The following is a 12,579-nucleotide window of genomic DNA, read 5'->3' as shown; positions in this document are numbered from 1 at the left end:
CAGAAGGAAGGGGTAGAAGGAAGGATGGGAGCTGGGGGAGCCCAGGGAGGGAGAACCGAGGATGTTTGGAAAGAAGGCATGTGGGAGGTGGGTCTTGAGGAATGCATAGGAGTTTGCAAGACAAAGCAAACAAAGCATTCTGGGCATTGGATCAGCCCATGCGAGAACTCAATGAAAAGGGCCGTGGTCTCCATGAAATGAAAACTACTCTGAAACAAAGTTTTGCCAAAATAATTATAGTGAAATAAGGTTGGCAACATATTAAGGAGGGTGGTCAAGGAAAGTTCCTTGAGATCTTAACCAAAGAAGGACAAGGAGCCAGCCATGGTAAAGTAAGGTGTTTGAAGTTGCGGGGGGGCGGGGGGGGGGGAGACACACCTTCCACCAGCACGCACAGTAAGTGCAAAGACCCTGAGGCAGGAACGTTCTAGGGAAGACCTTTTGAGAGAAGGCTGGGAGGTTGCAGGGTGGGGGCCACAAAGGGCTTGAGGAGAAGCGAGGAGCAAGGGTATTATTTTGAAAGTGCTGGAAGCTGGGGCGCCTGGGTGGCTCAGTCGTTAAGCGTCTGCCTTCGGCTTAGGGCGTGATCCTGGCATTCTGGGATCGATCCCCACATCAGGCTCCTCCTCTGGGAGCCTGCTTCTTCTGCTCCCACTCCCCCTGCCTGTGTTCTCTCTCTCGCTGGCTGTCTCTCTCTCTCAAATAAATAAATAAAATCTTAAAAAGAAAGAAAGAAAGAAGAAAGAAAGAAAGAAAAAGAAAGAAAGAAAGAAAGAAAGAAAGAAAGAAAGAAAGAAAGAAAGAAAGTGCTGGAAGCTCACCGGTGGGTGTGAGGCAGGGTTGGAGGTGAGGGAGTAACAGCACGACTTGGGTGTTTTGAAGCCCCCCTCCACCCAGGTCATCCAGCACATCACCACTGGAGGGCAGCGCGGTTGGGAGGGGTTTGGGGGCTGCATAGTCTCACCTCTCCCCACCTTGTCCTCCACAGCAATACTTCCACGCAGGTGGCGTGGGCCTCAAGAAGACCTTCCTGGAGAAGAGCCCAGACCTGCAGTCCCTGCGCTACGCCCTGTCCCTCTACACGCAGGCCACGGACCTGCTCATCAAGACCTTCGTGCAGACGCAAGCAGCCCAGGGTAAGCGGCGGCCTGCTAGCGTGCGGCAACCCAGCTCCTAGCCAGTGACGCTGCCACAGACTCACCTCTGTGACGTCATGGGCTGGGGCAGTTGACAGCTCCCGGGAGCTCCAGAGCTCCGTGATATGATGGCACGCGGCCCACAAGTGAAAGACGGACTACTCGTGGGGGCGGGACCTCTGACGTCATTGGGCCAGGAGGTGATTGGCATCTCCTGGGAAAATCTATGACACCACTGGGCCAGGAGGTGATTGAAAGCTGTGGGGCGGGAGCTCTTTGAAGCCAGACCAGGGAGTGATTGAAAGCTCCTAGGGACGGGACTTTGAAGTGTTGGATCCAGGGAATGGTTGACAGCTCGGGGGGGCGGGGCATGTGACGTCATGCGGCAAAGGAATGATTGACAGCCCCAGGGATGGGAAGGACTCCGGCCTGGAGGAGTGGACGGAGAGGGAGTTTCCATTTCTCAAATTCTGTCTTTCTCTGTCTCTTCTCTTGCCTCTGTCTCCTGTTCCTCTCTGAGTTCACACACAGCAGCTGGGGCTGGGGAGAGCAGGACTCCAGGTCCTAGTTTCCCTCCCTGGGGATCCCCCCCCCCATTCAAAACTGGCCCTAAGACAAGGGAGAGAAGTTTGGCCGCTGACCCAGGCTTAGTTCCGGCAGTGGGGTGGGAGGGAGAGCTGCCATCCAGCCAGAAGCTGGGGGGAGGGGAGCGGCCCCCTTCCCGCCCCAGTCAGCCCAGGGCCTAGGGCCCTCCCTGGGCGTCGGGCCTCCGTGCTCAGCCTCGTGCCCAGTCCAAGCTGCTGCTTTTAGTGTCCCTGGTGTTCCCCCCGGAGCGGGAGGCTGTCTGTCCGTCCGTCTGCAGCTGACGTTTCTCTCTCTCTTGTTTCTCCTCCCTCTCACTCGCCGTCCCTTCTCCGCGCCTCCCCTGCTCCCCGCCACGCACACTCGCCCTCCATCCTCGCCTCTCGCTCGCTCGTCTCTCCCCCCACCCCTCCCTTCCCTCCTTTCTCCACCTTCCGCCGTGATTAGTCCATGGTGGAAAAGGGACTAGGTTTACCCTTAGTGAAGACATTTATCCTGAGAAGGGTACGTGCCTCCGCCGCCCGCCCGCCCGCGCCCGGTGCCCGGTGCCTGCGCCCCTCCCGGCCCCGGCTAGTAAAAGGCCCGTCCTTCCGCCTCCCCGGCCTGCTGGGCCCGGCCCAGTTCGGACCGGCTGCGGGGGCCTAGGTGGATGAGGGGGAAGGACGGCTTGCTGGTTCCACGTGGGGAAGGAGAAGCTATTCGAGTCAGAATCCGCTTCTTCCTAGGTGCATCTCTTAAGCCAGATCCTGGGTCCCCCGGACAGCGCCTGCACGGTTAAGAGTGGGCTCAGATCCCAGTGGGCTCCCATCCCAACTCCGCCACTCTGGCGGCTGGGCGCCTGCGGGAGATCTCCCCTCCCTGAGTCTCAGCTTTCCCATCTGTAAAATGGAAACAGTCAAAGGCCCTAATTCATAAGATTATTTTTAGGATTAGATGAATTAAATTTAGAGCAGTTCCTGACCTGTAATACATGTAGTAGCTCCCAGAAAGGTTATGGTTGTTGTTACTTATTATTATTATTATTATTATTATTATTATTATTATTATTATTAATTATTACTAATGATGTCTTTCTTCCAAGCATAGAAAACTGTTTTCAGGCTCTAACTCTGAGCCAGCACTTTTGCCAAGAAGCATTTCTCAGGGATTCTTGAAAAGATTTCTCCCAATTGCCCCACAGTCCATCATTCCATAGATGAGGAAGCTGAGTCTCAAAGGAAATTGTCACTTGCCCAAGGAACCTTCCCCTACAGGGGGGCCAGCGATTCGGGGAGGGGTGGGATTGGGGTAAGCACAGAGAGGCCCGGGAAAGACCCTTCCCCTTGGAGCCAGCAAACCACGGGATGGGGGCGCCCAGCATTGCCCTCCTCCCCCTTCTTACTAGCTTTGGCCATGGTCTGACCCCTCACCCCACCCACCACTGTCCAACTCCCCCCCTGGCACCCTCAGTCTGGCCCGGATTGAGCTTGCTGTGAAGCATCAGCCTTGGGGTGGGGGGGAGGTGAGGCTGAGCATGTGACTGGTTGGGGGGAGGGGGGAAGCCAGAGCCTGAGATGACAAGGAAGGTGGCCTGGGGTGGGCAGCGAGGATGGGGGGGTGCACGCCCCAGTAGTGGGGTGATGGGGGGTCTCCAGGCCTCTCTGTCCCCTGAGCCTCAGTCACTTCCCATCCAGTGCCAGGTAACCCGGATTAACCTTGGACACCCATCCCTGACTCCCCCCTTCCTCCCCCATGCATGGGGTGCTCAAGGTGTGGAAAGCTTCCTGAGGGGCAGGGGAGGAACTTAGTGGGGGTGCTGGCGGTCACAGGTCCCCAGGCTCCACAGGATGCCCTTTCCAGAGCCACAGAGAGAGGGACAGGGACAAAGCTTTTAAGCTGCCCGTTCAGTGACCCCCACCAGAACCAATCAATCAGGGCATTGTGGTGGCCACAAACAGAGGCACAAACAGACTCAAGCAGACTAGGGAATTTGTGGGCCTGGAACTGAAAGATTAAGGCCTATGTTGACATCAATAATAGCTGGATCCAGAGTCTCTGACAATGTCATTGGTCATTGGTCTCTGCTGAGACATCTGTGATGTAGGTTTTCCCCTTATTGGGCAGCGACAGCCTTGCCACCTTAGCACCAGACTCTTTCCTCAGAGTTACAGCCAAAGTCCCAGGGCTAACTCTGATTGGCCCAGCATGGGTCACATGACCATTCCTGAGCCAATCACTGCCACTAGTGGCGGGGAATGCTCTGACTGGGCAGCCATGATTCATTTTGCCATACCTAAAGTGCAAGATGGAGCCACAGGTTTGAGGTGGGCTTGGGGGCCATTTCTCAATGGAAACTTGAGATTCTCTGTTGAAAGAGGAGTAGCATTGGGGCAGGAAAAATAAAGATATCCCTACAAGCTGTCATTTCAGAAGAAGTGAGGACTCTGGGTCAGGTTATCACAGTGTTTTGGAGAAACAGTGAGGAAGCCTGCGTGGCTGGAGCAGAGTGAGCGACGGTGAGAGTGGACAGAAGTGAGCAGGAGCGATGATAGCGAGGACACACTGGGAGGGACATTGCAGGTCACAAAAAGGACTTTGGATTCTTTCAGAGGGAGATGGAAGCCCTAGAAGTGTTTTAAGCAGAGGAGGGAAGTGTGCTAACCTAATAGGATTTCTCTGGCTGGTGTATGGAGAGAAGCTGAGAGGAGGATTCGGGAGACAGGGTGGGGGCCACTGCATTAGTCCAGGCATGTGATCATGGGGGGTGCAACAGGATGGAGCCAAGGAGGTGGGTCAGATTCTGCATGTATTTTGAAGGTAGAGTCAGTAGGATTTTCTAGTGTGTGAGTAGGAGAATCTGAAGAGTGTGGCATTAGTGCAACCAAGAGGAGAAAACAAGACCCAAGAAGCCAGGCTGTGTACGATGGTGTGTAAGATGAAGACTGAGTTTGGACAACATGGCAATCAGTGGAATGAGAAAAACGGGGGGCAGATGCATTAAGCTCAGAGAAGTTGAGATACACCCGAGATCACGCAGCAAGGTAGTGAAAGGCCCAGACCTAGCATTCTTGGCCTCCTAAAGTCACTTGCCATCACAGCCCCACCCTCAGTGCCACCCTGTCAGGGCTGATGACCTGGTGCCGCCAGCACATGGTGGGTGGGAAGCGGTCCAGGTCCCTTAGAGTGAGTGGGAAGAATGGAGCTCATGCCAAGCATCCTCCCCTACCCCGCCCAGGCTCGGGTGTGGAAGACCCTGTGGGTGAAGTTTCAGTCCATGTGGAGCTCTTCACTCATCCAGGAACTGGGGAACACAAGGTCACTGTGAAAGGTGAGTAGTCTGAGTTGGGAGGGGGAGTGCCTTCGCCAGGATTCACTAGGTCCTATGACAGAAACCAAACCCAAACTAGCTTAAGCAAGAAAAACATTTTCCATTAAAAAAATTTTTCATAAAACTGAAAATTCCAGAAATAAATCAGCTTCAGGCATGGCTGGATCCAGGGGTGCCAACAGTATTATGGGACTTAATTCCACCTTCTCCATCTCTCAGCTCTTCCTTTTGTTTGCTTTTTTTTTTTAATATAATTAGAACACAGATTGAGCTGTTTTAACCACGCCTAAAATAACAGTGGCTTAAAAAAGATAGAATGAAATTTTCTCTGAGGTAACCAAGGACAGTCAGTCCAGAGCTGACATTGGAGGCTTCACAGATTTGGGGACCCCTGCCACCTTTTGTTGCACTTTCATCCCTAATATGTTTTCCTCCTCTATCCACCAGCATCCCAGCCTGCAGCTAGGAGAAGGAGAAAGTTTAGAGCATTTCATCTGCCTATTAACCTGCAACCTGAAAGTTGTCCACATCACTTCCTTTCACTGAAATTTCACTGGCTAGAACTTAGTCACATAGCTACACTTAGCTATAGGAACATTCTGGGAGATGTATTCTTTCAGACAGGCTTTGAAAACCACAGCTGTGTAATAGCGGACCCTGACAGTCTTACCCTCTACTTCCCCTAACAGTCGTGGCTGCCAATGACCTCAAGTGGCAGACTTCTGGCATTTTCCGGCCATTCATCGAAGTCAACATCATTGGGCCCCAGCTCAGCGACAAGAAACGCAAGTTTGCGACCAAATCCAAGAACAACAGCTGGGCCCCCAAGTACAACGAGAGCTTCCAGTTGTGAGTCTAAGAACAGTTTGGGGAGCATAGGGAGGGGACATCTGCTGGGTGAATCTCAGGGTCCACTAGAAGAGGGTTGTCTGGTGGGCCAGTGATTCCTGGTCACAAGAATGAGAGGGGTCACATCCTAGGTGAGGGCACTGGGAAGAAAGGCACCTTAGTGCAGGAGTGACATTGGTGAGGGGATGGGGTACCCACTTTGGGAGACAGGCAGTGCCCAGAGGAGGAAGTGAATGTACTATAACATGTTGATGAAGGCTTGTGAAGAGGAGAGGAAGTCTGGGCAGAGGGAATATGTTGGGCGGGGCCGTTTCTGGGGCTGGAGACTCAGGTCTGGTTAAGGGCCATGAGTGGTCATGATGGGGCAAGGAATGTATGGGTCTCAGGGGCATGGGGGCAGGTCTCCTGGAGTCAGCGGTGAGCCTTGTCAGGGCTGGAGGAGTCACCAGTAGGGGACAGGAGTGGAGTGTGGTCCAGGGCATAGGGATGCCTGTCAAGTGGGTGAGGGTGGGGTCACATCCACATGGGGCTTCCTGGTGAGCACAGTCAGAAGCATCGGGGGTCCAGAGGGGCAGATGACCTGGGGAGCATAAATAAGTCTGATCAGAGTATTACTTGGGATGGGCAGATATTTGGGTCAGGTGCAAAACTCACTGGGGCAGGATCATGTTGGGGGGTGTTCTTGGGGGACAGAAGTGCAGAGGGGTAAGGGGGCATCAGAGCTGGGGAGAGGACAAGAAGAGGCCTCTTGGTCAGAGGATTTTGGGGGTGGTAGGACATCTGATGCAATGCTTGGGTGCAGGGGCTTGGTCTAGTTGCAGGGCAGATGTCTCCTGGGGTGGGCGGTAGTACTTGACAGCTTGGAGTACGGTCAAGGAGGGTGTTTCTGGGGAGCGGTGTGGGCGTGGCCCATCAGGGCAGGTCCCCTGGGGGCAGAAGCCCAGAGTTGGGGACCTAGCTTGGGGGTAGGGGGAGGCATGCTGGAGTATGTCGGGGGGTCACTCATGGAGAGGCATGAGGGCAGGTTGTATGGAGAGAGCACCTTAGGGGTAAGAGTAGTGGGCTAGGGAGTATGGGGGAGGGGCCACGTCAAGGAGAGAACTTGGATTCAGGTGGGAGCCCGGTAAAGGGGCTTCTGGGTGCGATATCTGGGACAGGTGGGTGGGAGCAGCTCTCACGGGGTGGAAGCATGGTCTAGCCATGGGGTCTCGGGGGAGTGTCACCTGGGGGGGACGTGGTTTGGCCCGGGCCTGGGAGTAGGATGGTGGGAGTGTTGTCGGTTAGAGGTGGGGTGGGGGAAGAAGGGGGGAAGGAAAGACAGGACAGAGATATTACTAGAGAACAAGGGTGTGTGTCTGGAAATGTGGGCGTGGCCCAGCGCAGGGCGTCTTGGGGGCGTGGCCCGGCGCGGAGACGGGGTCAGCGGTAGGGGCGTGGGAGCCCGGCAGGCGGGGCTGTCCTTACGCGCCCCCCCCCCCCCCGCAGCACGCTGAGCGCCGACGCGGGCCCGGAGTGCTACGAGCTGCAGGTGTGCGTCAAGGACTATTGCTTCGCGCGCGAGGACCGCACCGTGGGGCTGGCCGTGCTGCAGCTGCGGGAGCTGGCCCAGCGCGGGAGCGCCGCCTGCTGGCTACCACTGGGCCGCCGCATCCATATGGACGACACGGGCCTCACGGTGCTGCGCATCCTGTCACAGCGCAGCAACGACGAGGTGGCCAAGGAGTTCGTCAAGCTCAAGTCGGACACGCGCTCCGCCGAGGAGGGCGGTGCCGCGCCTGCGCCCTAGCGCGGGGCACGCGAGCGGGCAGCACTGCGCCTGCGCACGGGGCGGGGCGACGTCTGCGTGCTGGGACCTCCCAGAGGGCGAGTCTCGGGGCTCTGTGCAGAGGGCTGGCTGCGCCTGCGCCCTTGACTTAGCTCGCCCTTCTCGGCAATTGTGAACGGACGACGCCCCGCCCCCTCAAGAGGCCACGCCCGAGGGCGCGATGAAGGAAGAAGCCACATCCTCTACTAGAAGCCAAGACCCCAGCGCCTAGGGGACATTTCGAGCTGGGATGGGAGGAAGTCCCGCCCCCTATGGAGGAGGCCAGATCCTGGGGCTCTGGTACGGGGAGACCCTGTCTCCTGTCCCCTGGAAAAGCCATAAGATGGGTCCCCAACCCCTGGGGCCCAAGACCAATTGCCAAGTATGGAACTCTCAGCTCCCTCGAGGGGCGGGCCCTGGGCAAGGGGCAGGGCTTCCTGGAGCGCCCCCTGGGGTGGCCTAGGGGTTGGAGGCCCTAGGATGCTGGTTAGAGGGCCCAGGTTGGACCAGAGTGTCTTTTCATGTTTGTGCAAAAAATAAACGGGGAGGGAGGGGAGGATGGGATTTCAAAAGCACATGCGCCCTCGGGCGCCCAAACCCTGGGGGCCAAGTGGATGGCTCTGAAGCACCTGCGCCGCCCCCACTTCCCTATGGGGGGGTTGCCTCTCCTTTTCCCCCAACATACCCCATCCTCATATCATAAAGTTCAACTCACCCATTTAACAGATGGCAAAACTGAGGGCCAGAGAGCTGCTTGAGACTTTGCTGAAGGTCCCAGTGCCACACCTTCTCCCCACTCCCTTTGGCCTGTGTGCCCCATCTAAGGGTGGGCTGAGATCGGATGACCCGACACAGCTCCCCATTGCTGCTAACCCCTCCTCAGGGGACCTCCCCCAATCCTCACAAGGGATGGGGGTTCTGGGCCAAGGCCCCCACTGCCCCCCTCCCATGTCTGGCTGCCAAGCAAAACCCCTGCCCTCGGCCCTTTCCACTGGGACCCTATGGGGAGATTCTCTGAGAACTCTGGTAGATCTCCCACCAAAAAAAAAGAGTGAGGATTTGGGATTCCCTGGACCCAGGCACCCCCTGAACCCCTTCTTCCTCTCCCAGAATTCTCCAGGCAGGCAAGAAAGAGACCAGAAACTCTAGGGGTGTGTGTGTGTGTGTGTGTGTGTGTGTGTGTGTGTGTGTGTAAATATACAAACATGCTTGGAGCTTAGTCTCCAAAATCTCATTCATTCAAACACCATGCCACAGGATACCCCCAGGTGGGGGGCCTCTACTGCCTGAAGCTCTTCCTCCAAGAGGCAATAGTGGGGCAATCGGGCCAGAGTCAAGTTTCCCCATTGAGTTCATGCAGGCAGAAACTTTTGGGAAAGTTTGTCCTGGCTTGTCTTTGCCCAGAATCTGCTTTTCCATATTGGATGGGTGCTTGTGTGCCATTTTTTTTTTCCTGCCAGACTGACAAGTACAGGATTCTCTTGTACTAGGAGGAAATTAAAACAGGGTCGAGGTGAGGAGTAGCCGGGCTCCTGTAGTTGCAGGGGCTGTATCAGACAGGAAAGTGAGGGACGGCTTTCTGAATAGGTGAAAAAGGAGAAGGAACCACCTATTAGAAAAAGCTCCAGGCAGAGGGAACAGTAGGTGCAAAGGCTGAGGTGGGCAAGCTTGAAGCACAGCGAGGTCAATGTGGCTGACGAGGGGGATAACAGGGAGGAGGTGTTGATGTTGGGGAGACCTGCAGAGATGTCAGACCAGGCAGGGCCTTGTATGCTGCCCAGGGAAGTTTTTATTTTATGCTGAGAGACTTGGGGAGCCCCAGGAGATTTTAAAGCAGAGGAGAGTCTAGATGTCAGGTTTCAAAAGCTCCCTCTGTCCACCTCATGGAGAATGGACCAGTGCAGTTTGTTGGAGAGACAAAGTGCTTTTGGGACACTGAAATTAATTCCTGGAAAGATTTTGGAGGATAAATTAAAAAAAAAAAAAAACCACCCCTTAGATGAGCCCTGGTCCACTGGGTACAGTTGTCCACATTGTGCACTGCCCAAGGGTTTGGCATTTCTAAGGAGGCCATGTGCAAATCCTAGGCATTGAGAGTTGTATGTTTATATTGATGGTTTCCTGGCACGTGAACGAGCCTGGAAGAAATGGCACTATTTTCTCAGTTACCTGGAGGTGCTCTATGTCCCCTGAATTTAGGCAGATTCAGGTGCCTGAAGGTTCTGAACCAGATATTAAGATGCAAGTTCTGCTACGGGGTGGTGGGGGAAGGGGCAGGGGCCAGGGGCAAGCTGGGAGGTGGCAAGAAGGGAGCTTAGAATCTCTATCGCACAGACTGAGAGGCAGATTTTAAATTCGGACCATCCAAGGGGTAGGTGGGAGTGAGGTGGATAGATGATTTGGGTTGAGAACACCAGCAACACCCAAAGGGGAGGTAATGTGACCTGCGGTGAGCCCTGATTTATGGATGACCAGCAGGAAAAGGGGGAGCTGAGCTTCTGCCTGAAAGAGCCAACTTGTTTCCCAAAAGAGTCCTTGGGAGTCTCTGGTCAAGGTCTGCCAGTGTGTGTGAGTGTGTGTGTGTGTGTGTGTAAAGTTCCCCAGCAGCAGCCCAGGCACACGGAGGGAGCTTCAGGGAGTATTTGTTGAATGACTTTTTCTGACTCCTAGGCTAGAACTGTTTTGGAAATTTACTCCCTCTTCTTTCCCCCAGAGAACTCCTATTTATCACTCAAAACCCATCACAAATATCCTCTCCTGTAGAAAACCCTCCCCGCTCCTCAGGACTTCCCAGCCTCTGTCCCTACCTTCTGTCCCTGATGCCAGGGGGCTGGGGGTGTCTGTGACAGGCTCTGTTTCCCCCAGACTGGGGTCTGAGGCCTCTTGATAGCCCCAAGTTCACCGAGCACAGACAGGGCACAGGGGGATGACAGGGAGGGTATACCTAGTAGAATTATGTCTTGAGGTGGGGGATCCACATGCGTGTCTATCCATGTCTGTCCATACCAACCTTCCCCTCCCACATAGACCTGGGCACACAAAAGGTGTTCCAGCCAGACTGTGGCTGAGTCACAGGACAGAGTGGAGAGAGGACGAGAGCAGACAAGGAGGAGACAGAAAAGGAGTCTCAGGGCCTGGAAGCCTTTGGAACTAGGAAGTTCCTGTATTGGAACAGGCTCAGAGAGGCCCAGCGTTTTCCCCAAGGCCACTCACCACCTCATCTGGGGTGCCCGAAGTTCTGAGCCCTGGTGGGGCCTCAGGGTTGTATTTCATGCCAGGAGCTGGCCCTAGAGTTCCATGGGTCATAGAAAGAATAAAGTAGGCCCGTGTTGGGGGTGGGGGAGGGGGAGTGTGACATTGAGGGGCATCTTGGACAGAGCCGATCCCTTCTCCCTGCGCCCCCATCCCCCAAGAGGGACAGTGTCACAGAGTAAGGACACAAAGAGAGAAGAAGAGGGAAGGTTGGAGAGAGAGAGAAGGGGAGAAATCGGGAGGGTGAGATCATTCCCAGAGAGAACTTGAGGCTCTCTGGGGGCACACAGAGCAACCCTGAGATGGAGAGAGACTCAGAGAGAGAGGGGAGAAAAGCTGGGGATCTAGAAGGGAAAGGAACCCGCTGTTCTCTCTGGCTCTCACCAGTCCATCCTGGAAGGATTTGTGTAAAACAAGCCAGTGCCTGGCCTTGACCCACAATCCCTTTCGGGTTCCAGAGCCTGAAACCTCACCGTGCCCCCATCAGAGATGCAAAAAAAACTTAACACCCAACTAGAAATCTTTGGGACCTCAGAGACCTTTCTGTCCCCCACACCCTGCGCTGTTCATTTTGCAGATGGGGACACCGAGGGGCGGGGCAGAGCAGGGACAGTCCGGAGTCGCCCTTCACTCTGCTGCCCCAGTGGAGCTGGAGGGGAGCTCGCTGGGGGGTTTGGTTCGGATCACGACACCGTCTGCCCCCTGAACATCCTTTCCTAAGAATTGTCAAGGACCAAAGTCGTCTTCGCTGACACGTGTTGCTTTTCTCTTTGCCTTTTATTTTTTTAAAGAGAGAAATCAAGTTGACGGTGTCGAGTAAGACCTCCCCCCTTCCTCGACCCCTGCCTAACCATAGTGGCTCTCTTGAGGCACAGGTCACAGGTGGAGGGTCACCCCCACCCCCACCCCCGTGCATCCCAGGCCATACAGCCAGAGGGACTCACATTTCACCCCTGGCCCTGGCCCCCCACCCCGAGACCCCCAAACCTGGCCACGCAGTCCAGGGAGGCTCTTCCTCCACACACCTTCTCTTAGCATGTGATTGCAAATGTGAACTCAAAATGCCGTTTGTTTGTTTGTTTGTTTGTTTGTTTGTTTGTTTGAATTCCATCCCGTTGGTCTGGCATCTGCACAGATGCCCCCATTTCTCTGTAAATACGTGACTTGGAACAAATGTTTAAAACCAACGAGAAGTGGTCATGAATGCATGGTGTTGAGATGTTTTGCACTATTCCGACTTTTTGGTCTCTGTAAAAATATTTTATTAACAGCAGACATTAAAAAAAGAAAAAGCACACAGCCTCAGACGTGCGCTGGCTTTCTTGCATTCCCCTATTGGCGAAAAACTCACATAGCCCTTCACACTCGCAGACGCTGTCGAACACACTTCCACCCACGAGCGCAACTCATCTACGACTAGCTTTGTAGGAGGAAAAGGGAGGCCCGGAGAGGTGAGATACTGCAGTGGCGGGGAGAACCGGGATCTGAACCTAAGACAATGGGCAGCTGTTGCTCTTGGCTCAAGCAAGTTGGGACATGCTCACCCTCAGCCCCATGTGTCTGTTGTGTTTTGTTTTTCTCAGCTTAAGTGATGAAAATTAATTGAGAATTCCTCGGATGGGGGTTATCGCTTCCCAACCTGGAGGGAG

General features: G+C 54.9%; 1 protein-coding gene across 1 annotated transcript in view; it reads left to right on the top strand.

The window, feature by feature from the left end:
• Positions 1 to 7,660, top strand: part of UNC13A (unc-13 homolog A) — a 59,597-nt gene extending 51,937 nt beyond the window's left edge. The window contains exons 43-47 of the mRNA XM_026500385.3: positions 989 to 1,136; positions 2,166 to 2,222; positions 4,933 to 5,025; positions 5,715 to 5,874; positions 7,360 to 7,660. Of these exons, the coding sequence (XP_026356170.2) occupies positions 989 to 1,136; positions 2,166 to 2,222; positions 4,933 to 5,025; positions 5,715 to 5,874; positions 7,360 to 7,660 (759 nt within the window). The remainder of the gene's footprint in view (positions 1 to 988; positions 1,137 to 2,165; positions 2,223 to 4,932; positions 5,026 to 5,714; positions 5,875 to 7,359) is intronic.
• Positions 7,661 to 12,579: the final 4,919 nt, after the last annotated feature.

The sequence above is a fragment of the Ursus arctos genome, unplaced genomic scaffold, assembly GCF_023065955.2.
Source record: "Ursus arctos isolate Adak ecotype North America unplaced genomic scaffold, UrsArc2.0 scaffold_14, whole genome shotgun sequence".
Classification (NCBI taxonomy): Eukaryota; Metazoa; Chordata; class Mammalia; order Carnivora; family Ursidae; genus Ursus; species Ursus arctos.
Note: the sequence above shows the minus strand (reverse complement) of the source record. Positions and strands in the feature narration are given on the sequence as shown.